The sequence below is a fragment of the Anopheles gambiae genome, chromosome 2 (genome assembly GCF_943734735.2).
Source record: "Anopheles gambiae chromosome 2, idAnoGambNW_F1_1, whole genome shotgun sequence".
Lineage (NCBI taxonomy): Eukaryota > Metazoa > Arthropoda > Insecta > Diptera > Culicidae > Anopheles > Anopheles gambiae.
The window spans coordinates 55,042,984-55,064,844 of record NC_064601.1 but is presented as its reverse complement, the minus strand read 5'-3'; the positions used below and the strand labels follow the sequence as shown (position 1 = coordinate 55,064,844).

Below are 21,861 nucleotides of genomic sequence, written 5' to 3'. Positions count from 1 at the left end.
TGAATGGTCGCGTGGTCAGATACGTGGGTATCAACACCAACGACCATCGCTCAAATCTCACTTGCTTCAGTGCTGGTGGTTTCCGTTGGAGTTTAGTATTTAAACAATCGTATCGCCGTTCTAGTTCTAGCGATGCATAACTTCAATGCGAAACCATACAACAGTACAGAGGAAATGAGGAAGCCCTCCTCCAAGCGATGAAGCTCAACTGGTTGGGGTATCCCACCAACAGAGAGCGCCACCAGCTTTTTCGCTATTTTTAGAATGCAGGAGTCGTTTGCCGTCTGCTAAACGAAGTCTTTCTATATTCCGTTTAGGTAGAGAACTTGAGACGTTTAGAAGCCGTTTAGTGGTCGTTTAGTGGATTTGTGGCACTTGGGAAGTCATTTCGCGTAGCCAACCCTGAGCTATAAACGTCATTTCCATACATTTTCAGATTGCGCCAAGATTGCGCATAAATTTTCAAGATTATATGTCCGAGATATTAACATTTTTTTTTGACAGATAAATATATCAAACCGACCCATTTGACAGATAAATATATGCGCAATCTGAGATTGCGCATCGTCTATTGCTACGGTTAGCGTTTGGCATGTTGCCATTTTGAGATTCAGTTTGACAACAGTCGTCGATATTTGTTTACATTAGCAGCTGCAGTGATTTTTTCTAAAGCCTCGATGCCCAATTGTTCTACATGACGACACCTCCTTTCTACCCACCTTGGGTGAGCGTTATGTTTTGTCCATCGGGATTTATTTTTCCAATTGTCATTTGCTCAGATGTCTGCTGCTACTGAAGTAGTGTTATTTAATACCATAACCGTATCAACAAACGTGTCTCTGCTCCGCCGACAGAGGAAATATAATTATGATGGCTAATATAGCGGCAACTTTGTCCGGTGTGTTCACAAAACCAAGAGCACTGGCTCTGCTTCAATACACCACAGTTCGCTTTCGACGAAAACCACGTTGGCTCGGTACAGCCAAAAGCAAACTGTTCCGTGTGCCGGAGCGCAAGAAACAGATTGAGGAAGAGATTGAAGAGCTAAAAAGATTGCACAATAACTATCGCACGCAGATGAAAGCGGTACGAAACTTTTTGCGCGATGAAGTAGAGGCATACAAGCTAGTTTCACGTGCCGGTTTAGTTCTCCAAACCCCGGAGGAAGAGGAAGCAGAATGGCAGGAAGCATTGCGCAGGAACGAAGAATGGAACCGGCAAACTGCTGCCAAACGCGAAGAGCGGTTGGCTGCAGAACGATCAGCTCGTAAGGAGTACATTCTTGAAAGGCTTTTGCTGAAAGAGCAAAGAGAAATGGACAAAAAGGAGCAAATCGAAGCGAAAGTACGCATAGAAAAGGAGCAATCGAAAACATTTATCACGCGTGACAACATCGACAAAGCGATCGAGCTAGCCCTGGTACAACCAACGTCGTATAACTTTGCTTTGGATCGCGAAGGAAACCTCCATCGTTCTACAGACTCTTCTGCAAAAGAAAAAGGTCAAGAGCACTAGGGTTGCCATCTAGGATCGTGTATTTCATGTAGAATTCTTGAATAAATATTCCCAGTCCGGGGATGCGTTCAACTTTGTGTTGATAGTGCTGATGTTAATTATGTTACCATTCCGTTCTACTGAATTAGTATTTATAGAAACTAGCTCCTGTAGGAATCCAGTGTCCATACCGACGCTGATGTCAAACATGATTTCTCCGAGCTTTAATTTTACCTTTCCCGAGCGGTACCTGATTATTTTACCAATGTAACCTTCTGCCAAATCGCGTACCGTACAATATTTTGGCGTTTCTTCACCATTTGCCGTTGCTTCCGGTTTGCTGTCGTCGCCGTTGGTCGGGCGTTTGTTTCCATCGTCGGATTTTCCAGGTAAAGCATCCGGAAGTTGTAAAAGGAAGATTTTGTTTGTTTGCTCACCGGATAACACGTTTTCCACCGAATTAAACGAATCCAGCTTTGTTTCAGGCAAATTTTCCATCTTTACCTCCGGTGGTTTGATTTTGTAGTCAGCTAAATTGAACAGAACAAACATTAATCAACACCACTAACATTCTCGTGGTCGTCTTCTAGAAACTACGATCTATTCTGGTCTTCCCGGACAACCAGAAAATCAGATCAGGGGTAACGGGGTGTAAAAGATTCACGAACAACACTTTGCAACACTTACAGTTTTCCAGCACGACTGGTAGTTTTAACCCATTTGCCATTTTTTGATCCAGTTCCGCCATTTCCTCATCCATGTCTTCGCAAAGATTTTGAATTCGCTTTCGTTCATCTTCCAAATCTATTTTTGAGCTCCCTCTAGCGAATACGGGTTTCTGAATTGAGTCCCCAGGTTCTTTCGAGGAACTAGATTTGTCTAAAAAAAAAAAAGAAGATGAATAAATCAAGCCAAATTTTCCTATAGCACCATCTACGTGGCAGGAGATGGAGATGGAGCAACAGCACAGTAAGTATTTTAAAACGTTCAGCTACATACCTGATCTGGACGTACGGAGCAAAGCACGTTGAGCTAAACCATCCGAAAAGATACCAGACGTCTGGATCAAGGTATTCTTTTTATTCCTTCCATCTTTATCATTTCTATTGCGATCAGTCTTAGCTCGGCCTTTGGGACCGGTTGATGCAGTTTTTACATCGCTGTAAACCGAATAAGATGTGGCATGATTACTACATACTGTGGCCGGTTCTCCTTTACACTTACGTATTTTTGTTTCTCACTGCATTTAAGTTCGGGGTGTAGACTTTTTTGTTGTTGGGTGGCTTCGTCGTGCGACCATTGGCAAGGGTAAGATCGCGGGGTACACGAAAAGACTGTAGGCGTTCTGGTTTTACCGTTGCTTCCATCGGAACTGCAACATTGCCGATTATATTGTTTCCTTTTGTTAAGTATTGCGTATCGATTCCTGGCTCTTGCTTAATACGCGGACTATGGTCCATCTTGACTTGATTAGCGTTGAACAATCGAATGGATTGGAGTTGTGAGGTGCAGCAGCATGCGTTTTCCTTTCACCGTAGAGCAAAACCAAAACAATTGCAAACAAGGTACTTATATAAAGGTAGGATTTTTTTAATTATCTTGTGTTAATCGCACAATTTTTTCCCCTAATTATATGAGTTCCATTGGTAATGCTAGATATGTAATGTGAGGAGGATTTATATTATCAAGATGGACCATTTGTTTGAAAATTATTATTATGTGGAAAATAGAACAGGATTTCATTCAGATAAAAAATCGATAAACAGAAAACATCTGGCAACACTGCTATTGAATGACGCCACGCTGGGCACAGTGGTTGCTCGTGTTCGAGATGTTGTGTTTTAATTTGTTTTTAATTAATTAAAACCTAATTGTCTTAATGCGAAGGTTGTTATACTCTCCATTTCCATTCTTTTGTTTACTTACAAGTTTTTGTTGATTTTATTTATTTTTAATAATTATGAAAATGTCCAATGTCATTTATTCATGTCCGTGTGTTGGCAGAGTGCGAATCGCATGATGAAAAACGCTGTTTTGTTGTGCAGACGAGCTGTGGAGAAGAAGCGTGAATAGTAGTACGTAATAAACTATTTCTTCTACTGCCGTGCCTGTGTCATCTGGAAAAGAACTCTGTGAAGGGTTACAACAGTAGTTCGCGGCGGAGGTGCTGGGGAAATAACATATTTCCCGTTCCGGCAGAGTGCTTCTAGGCAGAGAAGCTAGAAGCAAACACCAGGACGACGCCTATTATGGAACATAGTTATACACGGGAATTTCGGCTGCTAGAAAGTAGTCAGACTGCAATGACCCGCACACTAATGATACATCGGCCGCCTCAGTGCCCGTCGTGCCACACGCATTCCCACGATGAGCGTATTGATCTGGAGGAGTCGTACAATCCACCCATTCCGTCATACAATGAGGAAAGTGCGCGAAGGGCCATGCAAGAGAGTGAGAATATCGGGGTTTCGGCCAGAAACTCCGTGTCAGACGAAGAAGACTGGGAGGAAAGAGTAAACAAGTAAGTGTTGTGTGAGTTAGTTAACTTTCTTGTGTTTGGTTTTTCTAATGGTTTGACTTCGACTATCAGGTTTGGATGGACGGTTCAACAGTTTAAGCTGTTCGATCGGGTAGCACGGCTGCTGGACATGGACCGTTTGGCTCGTTTGACCAACACTGAGAAGCAGCATGAGCCAGTTCACCGGCGCACGGTCATCGACAAATCGGTTAGCCGGCTCAGACAAGCACTGGCGAGTGTTTCGTGGGAAACGCGATTAACCCAGTGGTTGCATGTGTTATTGATGGAAAATCTGCCACCCTCGTATCTGGCAATTTATATCGACATGCTGCAAACATTACATGCCAAGCTGCCGCTGTTGGTAGATAAAATGATCTTTGGCAGTACGCTCAACATTGGCCAGGAGCTCCTCGGACCGGTGTTGAAGAAGCCTTGGGAGCCAATAGTGACTCCCAAAAATCGCAAGCTGCCTGGACAGCCGTTTATTGTTGTAGTGCCATCGGTTCCCACTCTATTGCCATCGCCCCGGCATCAGAAATGGTTTACATTATTCAGCACCATGTCACCGGTGGTAGTAATACAACCACCACAAGAAAAATCAACTGTTGAAAAGCCGAACATCGACAAACAATCGCTACAGCAACTGGCAGAACATATGCTAGCAATGACACGAGCCAAAATACAACAAGTGCGCAGCTCGGCGCCAAATCGACCGATTATTTTGGTTGGCTTCGATGCCGGTTCCGCTCTTGCAATTCAGGTTGGTTTAGTAGAGTCAATTAGTTGCGTGATTTGTTTGGGATTCTCGTACAACACATACAACGGAGTTCGTGGAGCACCCGATGATCATATCGTTGACATTACGTGCCCTGTGCTGTTCGTCATCGGCCAAAACTCCGCCCGTGCCAGGTAAGAAGCTGTGAAATGGCTTATATGGTTTTATATCGATTGTAGCTGTATACAATTTTACACGTCTTTTTTGTATCCTTTTTAGTCACGAAGAAATCGAAATGCTGCGTGACCGCATGTCCACTCAAACATCACTGGTAGTCGTTGGAGCAGCCGATGAATGTTTGCGTGTGTCAAAAACAAAGCGTAAAATTGAAGGAGTCACCCAGTCGATGGTGGACAACATGGTCGCAGACGAGATAGCAGAGTTTGCAACCAACTGTCTCGTAAGTCCCCCGCGACCAAAACAATCCGCCTTGGCTGGGTCGTTCCAATCGGACAGCCCGATGGAACAAAGTATGCCATCGGCACAACGAAATGATTGTGACCTTGCTGCACAGCGCAAGCGTAAACACGCACCAGATCCCAAAGCTGAGACCAAACAGCAGAAAAAGCCTTACAACCGTCGCTTGCCAAAAACAACACAATCAGCTGAGGTGGCCCAATCCCTGACTCAGTCTACCCAAGACGCGCCAGATATTGAAGCGCAGAGCAACACGCCAACGACGCCTGAGAAGCAAATAAAAAGCGAGAAAATAATTTTACCACTCGCAAAGGCCGATGAAGTGGTGAAGTATGAAGTTCGCGAATCAGGCAACACGCAGATTATTTCTGGCCGGGGTAGCACGCCTATGCTGCTTCCTGCACTGAAACGAGACACTGCGCAGACAACACTATCGGCTGGCGCGTTGCATCAGCAGGGCAATGTGAATGTGAAATTGATTGAATCGAATCAACTTATTCATCTGAAACCGTCTACCGGAACGACGCAAAAGTTTTACTCCATAACATCAACCTCCAAACCAGTCATGTCCGTGATAGCAAACAGCAGTCCCGGAGTGAACGATGGTGCGGTAACGTCGGAGGAAATTAGCAGTCCACCGAAGTACACAATCGTGCGCAACACAGGATCCACGCCTACTGTGTTTAGCAATGTGAACGAATCTAATGTGGCTGCTGGGAAAGTTACGAAAGCTCTGTCGGAGACTAATATTTTCGATCTTCCGATCGTATTTGCCGATAACGATGGTGTAATTCAGGAGGGCTCGCCTGAAAAACCGAAGCAAGCACAAGATACTCGACCAGCAGTAACAGCGCCAGCGTCTGTAGGCATTGCTGAAAACAATGCTAGCTCGGCACAGGCATCAGGCACGCGATTCGTCACACTGCAACAGCCCGCTGGAAGTATGCCGCTGTCGATTGGAAAGCCGAAACAAGTGATCAACTTGGTGCTCAATAAGGGTACACTCAAAACTGTCGATCCCGGCGGTATGATCGTTCCTGTAGGAACAAAAATCAATCTCCCCATAGCTGTTGCGTCAAGTGCGTCGCCGGCAACCTCCGTTGGTACGGTAATGAGCAGTGGTACAACGGGACCGAAGTTTACCAAGGTAGTGTTGACCAAACCAATGAACAGCGGTGCAACTAACACCAGCGTGGTGAAAAACTTGAGCGAATTGTTATCCGGTGGCAAGATCGAGATTGTCAACAGTGCTGGCATGCGCCAAACGGGCGTTACTGGAACCCCGTTGTCTGTACCGCAAGGCAAGTTCCAGTCTATCATCATCAATCCGTTTGGAGCGAATAAAGCACCAGGCAGCGCCACTGTGCAGAACACTTCAACAAGTGGAAGCTCGACGACCGCAGGAAGTAAGATTTTTATCAAAACAACAGCCTCTGCATTGTCTGCTGCGAGCGCTTCACCGTCGATAGTGGGACGCAATGTAATGTTGAAAAAAATAAACATCGTTTCCACTTCAACGGGTGTGAAGCAGGGTGCAACAGGGAACGTAACGAGTCCAGAGGGCACGAAAAAGCAAAATTAGGCGTACCTACACATTTTACTAAATGCATGGTAAAACATGGCTAAGGTTATACATTTAAGCATAGACGTAAATACGATTCAGAAGTAAAATAAAACTGGAATAATTTTAAACTGTCGGATGTTTATTAGATCTGACGTTACGATTCATGATTTTGCGCACTGTGTGTTTGCATCTTCGCGTGCCGGTTGCGCAATGTTTGTTTACGCTACTGTCAAATAGACTAATTCATCAATACAAAATTGGCTGCCGGTTCAACTACACCGGAAGATGTAATCTTTGGCACGGGAAAGAAAACTTAACGGTGAGTAGTAAATGGTTTGCGACTGTGAATGCTGAATGTGAAACTGATGTTTGTGTACTTGTAGAAAATGCTTACCGTAAGACCGTCAATGAAGATACTAGCGCAGATGCAACCGCTGGCTCTGCAAAAAACCCCAATAAACAGACCATTTTGGGGCTGGGTGAACATGATGTTCAACCGGGTCGATCGCGCTAGACTGAAGAAGGTTGGCCCCGACCGACTTTGTGCCGAATGGTTGCTAAAGAATGGAGCGAAAGCAAAGTTTGTGAAGGACGCCCGTGTGCATGTGCATTTTAACGCACTTCCGGACGAGTCCTTGCCGGTGCTAATGGAAGAACTCGATGGGACGGATTCGGGCATAATGCACATTGGGTTCGATCATCTGGAGGGATTGAGTCGGCTCAGGAAAGTTGTCCTCCATAACTGTGTCTACATCGACAATCAAGCTCTGTGGAAGCTGCGATACGTTGCCAATACGCTGGAGGAGTTGCAAATTTCCAAGTGTGGCAATGTCACCGATGCCGGTTTGGTACAGCTCAAACAGCTCCCCCAGCTACAACAGGTGAAAACGTTCGATTTGCCTGATGTGAAAAATATACAGGAAGTGGAAAAAACGCTCAAACAAGCACTTCCCAACTGCAAATTCGATATGAAGCCATAGAAAAAACGTCGAGATTGTACGTAGAATTGGTACCATCTAGCGCAATCGCCGCATACAGGCTCTAACTTAATAAAAATAGCACAGAGATGTGGTGACCCAGTGCAATACTTGTTTTGTTGTATTTAGGAAAGGTAAAAAGAACCATCTGCAAACATAAACAAATGTTTCGTCGAGAGAATCGCCCCCCTGTGCAAAGCGACGGAAGAAATCATTCCCTTTCGCGCATTTTCTCATGCCTTCTTTTTCCCTCCTACGGCAAATTTGTCAATTGATAAATTTGCCGTAGGAGGGAAAAAGAAGGCATGAGAAAATGCGCGAAAGGGAATGCTTTCTTCCGTTGCTTTGCACAGGGGGCGTTCAGCAGAGTAGAGCCAGTTTATTATTGTTTCGTTTGGTTCAATTAATAAGGGAGCAGCTTGCCGTAAACATGGATCCAAACGTACGCTTTCAACCATTGATTAGTTCGATACAGAAGGTGGCCCTATTCGAGACGAAGGCGGTAAGAGTGGCTCCATTCACTGGCGGTGGGCAGAAGTTTGATGACTAATAATGTGAACCCTTTTTTAACCCATTTCCAGAAACTCTACCTTATCGGGAGCAACAGCAAGGAGACGCGATTCCGCGTGCTAGAGATTGATAGGCGTGCGCCGGAACTTTCGATTTATGAAAATCCAAACGAGCTCGAAAAGGGAGACATACGCAAGTTCGTGCAATCCCGTTCGTTCATCCGATCAATCAGTGCGTACGGCGTTCTGGGGTTTGTGAAGTTCCTCGAAGGATACTATCTGATACTGGTGACGAAGCGCACGCGATGTGCCTTCATTGGCAAGCATATTATCTACACCATCAAGGATACGGCCATGATTCGCGTGAACGAAGCATCGAGCAAACAGATGCACCCGCTGGAGCAGCGTTACGTGAAGATGTTCAACAATGTGGATCTGAACAGCAATTTCTATTTCAGCTACAGTTACGATCTTACCCACAGCTTGCAGTACAATCTTTCCGCTCCCAAGTTTGTCGGTAGCCGGTGCGACATTGTAAAGGACGAGCCGCTGGTTTGGCAGAATCGAACGGGCGAAAAAATGACGTACGCCTTCCGCGGAGTGTCTCGCGAACGGTTCGTCTGGAATGCGTTTCACCTGAAGCCGATGCGAGACGTCGTGCACAAAGACTGGATGCTGGAGATCATACACGGCTTTATCAGTCAGTCCAGCATCAGTATCTTTGGTCGGCAGGTGTACGTGTGCTTGATAGCGAGACGCAGCACACGCTACGCCGGAACACGATTCCTGAAGCGCGGTGCCAACTTTCACGGCGACGTAGCGAACGAGGTGGAAACGGAGCAGATCGTGCTGGACGGCAATCGAATGTGCAGCTTTACGCAGCTGCGCGGATCGGTTCCATCGCACTGGTCGCAAGACGTTAGCAAAATGGTGCCGAAGCCACAGATTGCGATCGATCTGTCGGATCCGTTCGGCGAAACGGCGGGCAAGCACTATCAGCGATTGATGTTTCATTACGGCGCGCCCGTCATTATACTGAACTTGGTGAAAACGAGGGAAAAGCGTCGGCACGAAAGCCTACTGAGTGAGGAAATGTACTCGACCGTTAGCTACTTGAACCAGTTTCTGCCTCCGCATCTTCGCATACGGTACATCGATTTCGATATGGCACGCAAAAGCCGCGGCACGGGGAACGTCATGGAGAAGCTGGCCAAGATCGCGGAAACGGTGATCCAGCAGACGGGAATGTTTTATTCGGACGACGAGCGAAGCCAAAAGCAGACTGGCATAGTGCGGGTCAACTGCGTCGACTGTCTGGATCGCACCAATACGGCACAGTTTGCGATTGGCAAGTGCGTCCTAGCCCATCAGCTGTACGATTTGGGGTTCTTGAAGGAGCGCAAACTAGAGTTCGAGTCGGACTGTATCACGATGCTCGAGAATCTGTACGAAGACCATGGTGATACGCTGGCCTTGCAGTACGGGGGGTCGCAGCTGGTTCACCGGATCAAAACATACCGCAAAACGGCCGTATGGGCGTCGCAGGGTAATGATATCATGCAAACGCTCAGTCGCTATTACAGCAACACTTTCAGCGATACGGAGAAACAGCACAGCATCAATCTGTTCCTGGGTTACTACATTCCTTCGAAGGCGGAGGTGAACAGTGAGTACCACAGAGGCGGGTGCGGGGTTTGCTTAAGCGTTTGCTACAGCGTGGTGTTTCATATTTTCGTTGCAGAAACGCTTCACATTTGGGATCTGGAAACCGATTTCTACATACATAACTCTCGTTTCGATGAGATACGGCAGATATCGTCCATTCCGCTCACCCAGTGGGTCAGTCCGTTTGTGATGAACTGCCTCCCCGCCGCAGTGAGCGACGAGAATCGTGTCGTGAAAGAGCTGATCAAGATACACTCGAATGATGCGGAAATTATAGACTACTACTCAAACTTCCACTACGACTATAAGCTGACCTCCTTCGAAGAGCATATCGACTATCAGCTGAGCCATTTGTCGCGAAACCTTGCGCCTGCCTTCCGGTCCCACTTCAGCCCCTTCGAGCCGATCCGCCGACAGCAAAGCACGGCACTGAAGAATCCTTCACTGACGGGCCAATCGTCCACTAGCTCGGCCAACAGTTCGTCTTCCGATCGATCGGACGATGAGTCAGAATCGGACGAGGAGGAAAAAAGCAGCAACAACCGCAACACAGCACCGAGCAGCAGCACCAACAGTAGCCGTGCAGAGGATCCCGTCACGCTCAGTTCCATGTTTCCGATGACGAACGACATATACGGGTTTGAAATACGAATGCCAAAAAAGGCGGACATGCTAAAGTAGGTTGTGGCAGGCCTCGCCATCATGTTAAAATTCGTATTAAAGCACGCTATTTCATAATGTAATATTTTCTTTCGATCTAGGTACGAAAAGTATGCCGAAATCAACCGCATCTGTAACTCAACCGGAGAGCCGGCAAGACCGTCCTCTCCGCATCAGTACAACCGCCATGCCCAGATGAACGAGAGTGGCGGACTATCGATATACAACAACGAAATCATCATCGCTAGCGTGACGCCGGAGAAGGACATTCAGAACGATATTGCGATTCCGACCGTAAGTGATGAGAGTATAGCAATCTACGAGAAGTACTGCATGCTGAAGCACACCATCATGTACGACTTTCGCTGCGACCCAAAGATACTGGAGTACGTGAATATGTTTGCATAAGTAACGGCGAGAAGTCAATAAACCAAAGGCAATGCCAATAGATGTCACCAACAACTTTATTCTGTGTTCCCCATTTTTGTTCGTCTTGATTGTACATATTTTTAGTATCAGCATTATTATAGCAGGTTTCGCTTGGCAGGCATTATTTTGCCCCGGTTCGCGTACAATGGTTACCATTTTTTTGTTTTACTAGTTTAATGTTACGTTTGCCCGTCTCGGCTGAGTCACAGCAAATGGATTACACTCATAAACGTGTTAAAAAACGGACCAGCTAGGATCACTCTGCTCAACACATCCTGCAAATGCATTTTATAACATCGCTCCCATAGATTAGTATCACCACACACATCCATTATGTTCCATACCTATATGTTATCTCTGTGTGTATATATATATATTTATGTTATGGTTTTGTATATAAGTATTAGGAGTATCTATTACACATGGTTCTGCTATTATAAATTGTGTGTGTGTGTTTGTGTGTATATCTTTATTACCAATTAGGTTAGCATGATACTGTTTTCATTCGTTATTTTACCTTCTTCCCATCGCTTATCGGAGTATCTCGGTAGGGATCGTTTGTATACGCCTACCGATATTCCTAGTCCGTATTTGAATATCAAATGGTACAACAATTGGAATATCTTGCTTTTCAGCATAGCTTGTAAATATTGTTATTATTTCTTCTACTACATCTTCTCCGCCATCTCCTCTGCACAAATCCTTCCCTTTATTAAAGCACTAATATATGAACATTAGCATTACTCCTATGCACTATAACAACAATGTGTGGCTTTGCTACGCTCATATAACTTATTCTTATTTCCTATTCGTGAAGGATTAGTAGTATGTTTTATACTATTCTTTGTTGTATTCATGTAATACGTTGCATAGTTAAAATGGTGACAAGGAGATTTTTCTCGTAGAATCTGAAAATCGTTTCCGACCATTTGATCGTATGGCTATGAATCTGTACTTAATAGGGTAAAAAACATAATCTGGACTAGAGAATTCGAGCTTAATATTTGTATGGAAGTTTCTGAAAGCAATAATTAATTTTTTATCAAAAGACTTTCTAACACACAATGAAGGTGATGAATGGGCTGTGCACCAAATTAGATTAGTTGCAATAAATTGTTATAGAATGGATTAGAACATATATCACCTGTGAATTACAACAATAAACCCCGTAATGTAAGGGTAATGGAAAATATAAGGATAATTCATTCGCAGCTATTAACATGTAGTAGTGTTTAGTAGTTTAGTTTGTTTGTTAGTTTATTCGATCAACTACCTATTGATACGTTGTTTTGTGAATCTGTGACCCCATACCAGCCTTGTATTAGATAGTTTAATTAGATACATACACCGTTCGTGCACCACCACTTTTCGGTAAGTGCCAACAAATAACTGGGAAAACAAAAACACGGTAAAATACAAAACTGGCCGAATAAATGCAAACTTATTCATTTTGCACCATGGTGGTTTGTGGAACTGATGTCACACACTAGCAAAAGGTCAATTCTTTACATTCGAGATTCGAGAAACCTCCGTTTAGGGGAGTTAGATTAAAAAAAAATGCACAAATACAATGATGACAACGATATAATACTATGGATAGATGTTTAGTTCACACCACAAGCACCATAAAAGCCTATCGGGCCAGTTAGTTGGCCAGTTGGATGCCTATGGGTGCTGTGATTGTTTTGAGTGTATTTTCACCCAGTGTTGATACGATTCATTTAAACGCTTTCCCCGTTCAAAGATACATCAGCAAAAGTTATTGTCTAACTCACAATAACACGGCTCACGGTGGACCGAATTTTCTTTTCTACAGTTGTGTTCATCCGTCCTATTGTAACAGTGATGTGCACAACGATGCGACGACAGACAACAGAGAGATAATCCAAAAAACACATGTACACGCGCACGCACACACACACACACGAAGAACACAAACGTTAGTTGCATTAGTACATTCTGACAGACTGTATCGATGGTAACGAAAGCTGGAAAGTAATTTGCCTTTTTGGGCAGGGGTTTTCTTCTTCTAGTATCGGTTTAAACGATTAGCTATTTTTGTCGGTTTTGACAGGAGTTGTATGTTTTAAGTTATAGGGAAGCGAGAGCCAATAGATTACTGCGTGGAAACGAGAAATTACCAATGCCTGACATCATACCACAAACCCTGTACAACGCATTATCGATGTTCGATTGATGTTAGTTTTTGATTGAGTCAGCAATTCATCATCATCATCATCATTATCAATGAGTTTTTGTTTGGTTTTCCTTGTAAATGTTTTTTTTGGTATTCGTTTTTCTTTAATTTTAGTAGTACCGTCATGACAATGATTACTAAACGGGGAATAAACTATAGACTTACAGATGTGTGCATTGGTTTACTAATTTAAATACTCACAAGATTTGAGTTTTGTTTTTGTTGCATAAATTTAGAAAGATTAATCTCATACAGATACACACACACCTGTATTAGTCATTGCTCGCATCGAAATGAGAAGCTTAGTTTAGTTAGTTAGTAGTTTCCTTTTTATTGCCTTGAGATACCTGTCAATAGGGTTAAGTATGCTGTATACCTAGAGATGTTGTTGAAACAACTCAAATCTTATATTTTAATAATAATAACAATGATAATAATTATAATAATAATAGTGTCTAGATAGTAGATAGCTAGTGATTCTGATAATGATTCTGAGAACCCACAATGTCAGCACGGTGAGCGATAGTGTCTAGCGAAACTTGCAGCCATTCAAGCTTTGCAAAGAGACTATCACCACCACCTACCGGGGTTGTGATGTTGTGCATCCCCTTCTGTTGTGGCTGCACTGTGGGAGCAAGTGTAACTGCAAGAATGAGACTTTCGTTCGTATGTTTAACTCTATAAGATGTGATTTTTTGGAGTACACCTGAAATACGTTGCTTTTGTTTACATTGATTATTTGTTAGTGCTTGTAAGTACAAGCTATAGACAGCGATCACGTGATTAGCAGCAGTGTGTAGTAATACTCTATTTCTCATTTATAAGGAAATACTGGTAGCGCGTTATGTTAACTACGGAACGCATTTTTAGTTGTGAAGAGCAGTTAGTTAAGAGTAGTGTGGTTTTGCATGGTAAAAACATGCGTGCAGTATTAGTATCGTATTTGTTTTCCCATATCTTGGTCAGATTTTTGTATCTCACAACATCCTACACGGCTAAGGACACGGCTAGGACATTGTCAAGATAGGAGTTGTTTAATAGTTAACGAACAAGATTACATGAAGCGATCAAGTGGATAACATGTTTTTTTGGATTTTGTTTGTGTGTGTGTGTGTGTTTAGTTTTTATTAAATAGTATTTTTTCCAGCATTGATACAGCCACACCGCCTACCAGGAGCTGTGGAGTGTTGTTTTGCAGTTCGTAGCAGTAAATGGCAGTTTTAGCCGAAGTACGTCTCCAAAGCAAAGAAAAAACACTGTCCCATATCTGTACCATTCGGTTGCTAGCGATTCAATTGATCGAACAAACGTTAAACGCTTTGGCAGCAAAGTGATCTCTGGCACCGTGTTTGCGCTTGCAGCGGTCAGCGAAAACTCACCTTGAAAGTGGCACAGACAGTACTGTATATTACAACCGGACTAGGATACGAAGATCCTACTCGGCGGCTTTGCTTAACTGCACGCTCGTCTGGTCGCAGTAGGCCAGGTCGATTTCGATCCCTGCTTTTGAATGTCACCCTTTCAATCACCGAATTTGCGCTCAACACTGTCGCTGTCACGCGTGCAATGGGATTCAAAGGAAACGATCCTCTGTACTGGCGTAGTGTCACCCAAAAGCATGGACGAAACCGATTGACTTAGTATTTTGCAGGGAGTAATTATAGATTTTTTTAAGCTAATAGTAATAGTTTATCTTTCCATCTTCTCTATTCCGACGGTGTGGCTCATAGTCAAGGCTATGAGCATAGATGCGATTTAGAGTGTGCCGTGATCGGTGCTGTGTTCTAGGGACATGCGTGTGTAGGTCGATTGTTTAGTAAAACGTAGCAGCCGCTTAGAGGAGCTGCTACGGATGATTTGTGTGTTAAGACTTTTTTCAACATGCATAAACTAGTATCATCGTGGGAAACATTGCTGTTCCGTGTGCTTCGCATAACAAGTGAGGGTACGGATACCCCATGTTGGGCCAAATTATTGTTCCTTCAAAGTTGCACATTCATTCTATCATGTTTTGCTGTTTTTTTCCTTCTTCTTCTTCTTCTTCTTCTTAGGCATGCCTCTACAATAGTGAAGGCTGGGGAAAAGTTCGCGTTTGATCCATTGATTGATTGTGGCGATGCAGTTTTGGCGTGATTACAGTCTTAAAAATGTACCTGATCTCTTGGTTTTGTTGCTTCAGTTGCTATCGTTCAGTTTGATTCAATTTGTGGGCAAAGTGTCGTAACATGGGGAAACCTTGGTGGTATGTTGAATGGAACTGTTTTATTCGTCCTCTTCCTCATTTTGGTACGTGACGTAACGTACCGACGAGCGCTCTCCGACGATGAGGGACTGTAAGAACAAATATTAAGCATGATGAAATGAATTTGTTTTCGGCTCATATAGCGCATAAAAATGAGGCTCTGTAATAACATGTGGGATGTACCTAGAGTTGTGCTGGAGTAGACATTGATTCTTAAACGAAGCCAGAAAAAGATTAAAATAAATTATACAAATTATATGAAATAAACGATCAAAATAATGTGTAACAATTACCACTAAAACATACAAACCCATACAACGGAAATGGCAAAAATATAAAAAAAATCGTAGGCAACAAAACAAACAAAAAAGTTTTTTAAAAATAAAATGTTTTATTTGGTTCCAACCAGAGGACACCATTGGCTCTTACAACTAAACACACATCGCAGCCGTAAATTCAAACGATATTGAACTACACATTAATGTACATAATCTAGGAGGAAACCAAAAGTATTAATAACTAAACCACCACGAGCTACTGAAGATAATCACGTACGCACGCTAGTATGGAGCTTAAATTACAACGACCTTAGCAGGGGATACAGATCCAGCAGAAAGAGAGCTTCCGGGGAAGGGGGGTGGGGCAATAGAAACTGGCAAAGCCCTGAGTACACGATTTTACACGAAAAAGGAACACCTACAGCTTCGTGACAAAATGTTCACCCCCGTTCGGAGATGGACAATGGACGGCTGTTTCGGCGGCCCCGTTCGTGTACCCTGTTCCGTTTGTCAATTTTCCATTCGATGGAGTTTTTTCGATCGAGGACGGATCAATGGTTTGGGACGAACTGCACGGTCCACTTTCGAGCGACAGTCCAGCATTGTCGATGCCGTTGATGCTTACCTTCTTCTCCTCCTTGGTCGGCGGTGCTCGCAGGAACGTCAGCAGCGGTGCGTAAGCGAAGCAAAGGATCGAAATTCCAACCAGCATCCACTCGAAGCCGATGGTGTTTACCAAGGTGCCACTTTGGAATGAATTGCGCAAAGAGAGCGAAAAGGGTCGACGTTAGATAAATAAAGCAGCTCCCGTCAAGTGTGCCGTACGTGGCGCTGCTTGAGTTTTAATTTCCAAAACCCCCTCCCACACACACACACACAACCGGAGGTGATGTGAACGTACCTTAGGGCTGGACCGATGGCGAAACCCAAACAGAACGCAACGTCTCCGATGGCGTACACACTGCCGTACACAGCCGAATGTCGAATGTCCACCAGGTAGCCGAGTTCGGGCATCATGCAAGAATCGACCATGCCGATAGCAAATCCGAGCCCCGCATTCGGCAAAATCAGATGGTTGATGGAGGTAGCCATCGGAATCTGTACGGGAGGGTTACCATCGTTTGATTAAAGCGGCACGCTCTCGCTTCCGTTCTCTGTTGGTGGTCAAATACTTACACACAGCAAGCACAGCCCGATAATAACCAGCCCCAGCAGCGCCGCCAGCCACCGGCCAATACGGTGCCCCAGCGGACCGAACAGATTCGTCCCGATCAGGTAGCTGATCGAGGCGGGCAGAAAGGTGACGCCCTGCTCCCATCGGCTCGCACCCATGTTGTCCATCATCCAGATCGGCAGCGACGGTTCCAGCATCGCAATGCCCATGTTCGCAAACGTGATCGCACCGGCCGCAATGATGATGTACGGATCGGTGACGAGCGCCTTCAGCGACGGCGGGTCCGACTCCTCGATCACGACGGACGGCTGAAGCATGATCAGCTGCAGCAGCCCATCGCCCAGTGCCAGCGCCGACAGGACCAGAAACGGTGCCGATTTACCCACAAACTCGTACATGATGCCACCGAACGGTGGCCCGATCAGTACACCGAGCGCCAGTCCACCGAGCGCGATGCCCATCGCGTTCCCCCGCTCCTTGTCGTCCGTGTAGCGATCGGCCAGCATGCCCATGCCGGACACCGACGAACAGGACGATCCGATACCCTGCAGTGCGCGAGCCAGGAACAGTACCGAGTACGTTCTTCCGAATGCGAAAACTGCACGAAACCAAACGGCCAGCATGAGTGTGAGACCCTTTAGGGGCGAGTGGGCGACAATTACTTACTCAGGGTGGAGATAAACATAATGACGAACCCGGCAAACATCGGAATGCTGTAGCCTATTCTGTGAGGGGACAATAAACGCGGCATTGGAAGTAGAAAGGGAATAAGTACACCGCACCAGTTCGGTAGGGCCTAGTACCGCGATACTTACTTGTGTGTCAACGGTCCCACGATGGGATTGGCCAGCAACTGGACGAATGCTTTCGAGGCAAACATAAGCCCTACCTCGACCGTTTCCTCCACCAGCTCTTTGTGCCGTTCCTCCCGTTCCGCGTACCAGCTAGCATTATCTGTGACGTAAGGGAAAGCGCAAGAAAACGGGGCACAGGGGGGTTGTTACTCTTGTCAAAAGTCCGCGCTGGAATTCGAGGAGCAGAACCTACCGTAACCTTGCGTTGTAACGTCGATGCCATTGTACGGTGTCGTCACCTCCTTCTCGCACGGTGTGGTCGGCGGAGTCTTGGGAAAGCTGGCCAGCGGTGCATCCGGGTGTCTGATGTCGTAAAGAAACTCCGGAATGATTGGCACTGTGGGGGAAACAGGGTGCGTTGGGAAATGGGAAACAGAGGAACAGTACAGTACAGAGGGCAGTGGCGAGCGAACTAAAGGTAGATAATGTGCAACCGTGTTCCAAACCGACCCATAAAACTAACGCCTAATAATCTGTAATGGAATGATGCTGGACACAGAGCAATCCGTTTTGCTACTTGTGATTACCGGGGTGTCCTAGGAGTAGTAGGTTGCTTTAACGAAAAGGTGTTGCTTTTACGGTCCATACCGACGACATCGTTTAATGGGTTTGCTCGAGTATACGGTACGGGGTGGGGTGGGTTGATGATTTCTTATCGGTACCATCGGTTTCTCCTCGCTGCAACACATTCAACAAGTATGGTTCTGCCCCAGGGTTCGACCCCGTTTGAGACAAGATCTCCCGACCGTTGTGGCTATGGGGAAAAGTAGAAACTTTACGAAACAAAGTGTGGAACCACAGCACAGCACACACATTGTGTCCTGTATCTGTATCCTGTATCCTCAAGACGAATATCGATGTCAGTTTCATCGGGTTCGCCCGTGCATAATAACACAATCAACGGTGCTTACGTCCCTCCCTACAACGTACACCTACAGGGACGGAGACTTTTCCATCCATCGCAACGATGATGACGATCACGGTGAAAGTGATGCTCACAGCAGATGGCTAGATAGGAAACGCAGCATAATGCACGTGCACGCCCGCCACTACTACAGTGGAGTAATTGAATTATCTTAGTTTTAAATGAAAGTTGAAATTAAACTGTCAATTCTCTCCCATTTCCTTCCGAGATTCCGAGCCACCACACCCCGACCGGCAGTGTAGAATTTGCATCGGCGAACCTCAACGCCCCGGAAATGGGTGGGAGGAGGGGGGTGGGGTGATTTCCCAGTATTTTCCCTCTGCTTTAAGGTAAATGGGGGGGGGGGGGGGGGGGGGTGGAAACACGGCTTGAAACATCAGCACCCTTGTTTGTCGTGTTTCCGCCTGGTTTGTCATGCGGGAACGGAAAGGCAGCTAACTGAGTTTGGTTTGTTAGTTTTTGATTGTGTGTTTAATTGAGATTTCACTTTAGCTCGAACCCACCTTTTGCCGGAGAGCAAGGTTTTAATTATCTACTAATTTCTTACGAGACGAGGTGTGGTTCTGTGTAACCGCGCTCCAACGCACAGACAGACATTGAGAAAGTATTATAGTTTAGAAAAACTGTTTCCAATGGAATAGCATCCATTCTACAATATTGAAACGGAATACTCCGAATTTGCAATTTGAGAAAACTCTTCCAAGCAAGGCATGTTCAACTGGAACGGGAAGGTTCATCAGCATATCCGCTTGCTTGCTATGTAGCGGGAATTGTACAAAGCGCAATTACACCTAATAGCACCGTTTCCGTTTTGCGTACCATCCGACACCAATCGATTTGTGCGATGTATTGATCTATTCCTCCGATGGCTCCTAGCAAAGCCCGAGAACCGAGCTTTCCCCTTTTTGCCCCCTTTTGCTTCATCACCATGGTTGGCCAATTCCTTCCCTTACCATCGTATCCTGCGCTCCGTATCAAAGACAATCAGACTAAAATGAAGTGCTCGGAGGCGCGCCACATGATGCAGCACATGAAAGCGAACCGTTTTGTAATCGAATAAATTTGGATGATTCAATTATGATACAGAGAGCCGTGCTTTCAGGGCACTCTTCGACACTTTCGTTACAGGCGGTGTGATCATTGGCACATCGGCCTTGATGCTGATGGCGATGCTAGGTGCTGTGGCTGCGGCGTTCTTACACCGTACAACGCTCGAAGAAGGTAAGGCACATACATTTATCGCACAACCTTATCGTTCATCGTTTAAAGCACTGCATGCGTGCTAAGTGTTGAAGAAGTATATTTACATCCCCGGTCGGTAGTAAGTAAGCCCTGATCGATGCGGAACAGAGACGTTGCTTGCCTGCACCAGTGTGTACGTTTGCAACACTTTGACTCATCCGGCAAAGGAACGAATTTCCACACTACATTTGGAGGTTTTGGAACGAGTGGTGCGTTCGGTTTTCCATACCGATCGAAGCCAATCGAAGCTGCCTGTACGGTAATTAGTCAGGAAGCGTAACTTCATCTATCAGCGTTTGGAAAGTAGCAGTACAAACTCTGTGGAAGCGGTAGGTACGTTTCTGGTCCCATCGAATGCGCTACCGCCCGGAGGAGAAAAGGATTAGTTACAGTTCGTTTCGTAGAATAATTTTCCCCTCCCCTACACCACCTGACGGCGCTTGCCGTGTTATTATCGTTATCATCACTGCCAGCGGGCACTGCTGCTTGGAAAAGCTTACAGTCCGCCAATTAAATTACCCTTTAACTCGTTTAGCCGTTAATAAACAAGAAATTAACAGCTTGTTTCACGCCATCGTCCTCATCCTCTCAGGTTTGATGGTGATCTCAGGCAATGGCGTTTGAGTTTGTTTTTTTTTGTTATTTTTATTTGTTTTAAAATGCTAGTAAATCTGTAATTTCGCTCGGCTGGCAGCGAGAGTTTGAGTGCTTCGGTGTTCATTAATTATATACTTTTCTAATAGAATAAAAGTGGAAAAGACACTTAAGTTAGGTGAGAGCAATTTACTGCAGCGTAGCAATTGGATAGTACAACTTAAGTTCTTACTATATTATGTAGTCTATTTTTATGCGAAACATAACACGGGTTTTATGTGGATTTGTAGTACAAAGAAAATATTTTTGGGAATTTTAAAATCTTTTAAAAAGATTTAAGGAAATTTTACCATAAAATTTACCTTAAAATAAAAAAATCTCAAACTTTTCTCTTCTTATTTTTTTAATTTGTTTTTCAGTAGTGAAAAATAGTTTAATAATTTAATAGGCAATATAATGTAGCTTCCATACCGCTTTTTACCGCTACCGCTCACAACAGCGTTCAATGGTTCACACCTTTACTTTCACATTGTTCAAATATATATCCCCAACAAGTGTGTCTTACTTCATCATCGTCGCCGCTACAGCAAGCGTCTAACCGATCCCATTGGCATTGCAACCGTCGGAAAAGTGAGCATCGGAATGCTGTGGAAAATACTTTATCAATTGGACCATTATCTCGTCCTGTGCAGCCGGGCTACGGGCACATTGAAATCGACATCGGAGCGTCCGGAATGTGGACAATGCTATGAGGTAGAGAATGCTTCCTCGTACGAACACCCACATTGCTAAACGATCGCAACCCTGCATACCGACGACAGACGACGACGGCCATGGGTGGTAGTTTAACAGCAGCAGGAAGTGTTCTCCCAACAATGCCAAATTGAACCAATGATGTTGGCTAACGACTGTGCGGTAAATTATAAATGATTTTCTTCCCTTTGCCCCCATCAACTATAGAACCATGGCCCCTGGAACCGCGAATTGTCGTTTACCACATCTGACGGTAGCTCATTTTTCCCCCGACGAGGTATGGGGCGACCTTCTGCTTGGCTTCTTATGAGCTTTACCCTTTTATTTTAGCACACGGTGAGTGCGTCTGATGACTGACTTGCTCATTATCGCCACAAATTCTTTGACGCATGGACAAACAAACCCGCCTCAATTGTGGTCTTTGGTGCAGAGAGTGCTCCACTGTGTACAGTGCATTCGATAGTATAGCTCTTCTAGTTCAATGATAGATACTTAGTAACAGAAGCAAAGCACAAATGTTTCGTGGTGAGAATGATGGCATGCAAGCTAGAACCGCCATAACCACAGAAAGCGACAAGAAAGGGTACCGTTTCA

At 45.0% G+C, this 21,861-nt stretch overlaps 5 protein-coding genes across 7 annotated transcripts in view; 3 read left to right on the top strand and 2 right to left on the bottom strand.

The window, feature by feature from the left end:
* Positions 1–767: 767 nt before the first annotated feature.
* LOC5667671 (small ribosomal subunit protein mS26) lies at positions 768–1,613 on the top strand. Its single transcript, XM_001688408.3, has one exon. The coding sequence runs from the start codon at positions 868–870 to the stop codon at positions 1,513–1,515; it is 648 nt and encodes a 215-aa protein (XP_001688460.3). The 5' UTR covers positions 768–867; the 3' UTR covers positions 1,516–1,613.
* Positions 1,513–3,210, bottom strand: LOC3291022 (DNA-directed RNA polymerase III subunit RPC4). The gene is made up of 4 exons (XM_562238.5): positions 2,719–3,210; positions 2,494–2,654; positions 2,182–2,373; positions 1,513–2,024 (listed from the first exon to the last, which is right to left on the bottom strand). The coding sequence occupies exons 1-4, from the start codon at positions 2,952–2,954 to the stop codon at positions 1,540–1,542; spliced, it is 1,074 nt and encodes a 357-aa protein (XP_562238.5). The 5' UTR covers positions 2,955–3,210; the 3' UTR covers positions 1,513–1,539.
* Positions 3,211–3,797: 587 nt separating this feature from the next.
* LOC1274627 (KAT8 regulatory NSL complex subunit 3) lies at positions 3,798–7,853 on the top strand. The gene is made up of 5 exons (XM_313778.6): positions 3,798–4,015; positions 4,085–4,921; positions 5,007–6,610; positions 6,915–7,087; positions 7,152–7,853. The coding sequence occupies exons 1-5, from the start codon at positions 3,798–3,800 to the stop codon at positions 7,746–7,748; spliced, it is 3,429 nt and encodes a 1,142-aa protein (XP_313778.6). The 3' UTR covers positions 7,749–7,853.
* Positions 7,854–7,997: 144 nt separating this feature from the next.
* Positions 7,998–11,041, top strand: LOC1274625 (polyphosphoinositide phosphatase). The gene is made up of 4 exons (XM_313776.5): positions 7,998–8,247; positions 8,327–9,920; positions 9,996–10,596; positions 10,681–11,041. The coding sequence occupies exons 1-4, from the start codon at positions 8,059–8,061 to the stop codon at positions 10,985–10,987; spliced, it is 2,691 nt and encodes an 896-aa protein (XP_313776.5). The 5' UTR covers positions 7,998–8,058; the 3' UTR covers positions 10,988–11,041.
* Positions 11,026–21,861, bottom strand: part of LOC1274624 (synaptic vesicular amine transporter) — a 27,230-nt gene continuing 16,394 nt past the window's right edge. For 2 of the 3 annotated variants that reach the window (XM_061652502.1, XM_061652501.1), the window contains 6 exons: positions 17,947–18,090; positions 17,715–17,853; positions 17,566–17,624; positions 16,902–17,497; positions 16,627–16,823; positions 15,819–16,471 (listed from right to left, as the gene is read on the bottom strand). In XM_061652502.1, coding sequence (XP_061508486.1) covers positions 16,144–16,471; positions 16,627–16,823; positions 16,902–17,497; positions 17,566–17,624; positions 17,715–17,853; positions 17,947–18,090 — 1,463 coding nt within the window. In that variant the 3' untranslated portion in view covers positions 15,819–16,143. Of the gene's footprint in view, positions 15,537–15,818; positions 16,472–16,626; positions 16,824–16,901; positions 17,498–17,565; positions 17,625–17,714; positions 17,854–17,946; positions 18,091–21,861 lie in introns of those variants that run through there. The other variant, XM_061652503.1, reaches the window with a different exon arrangement.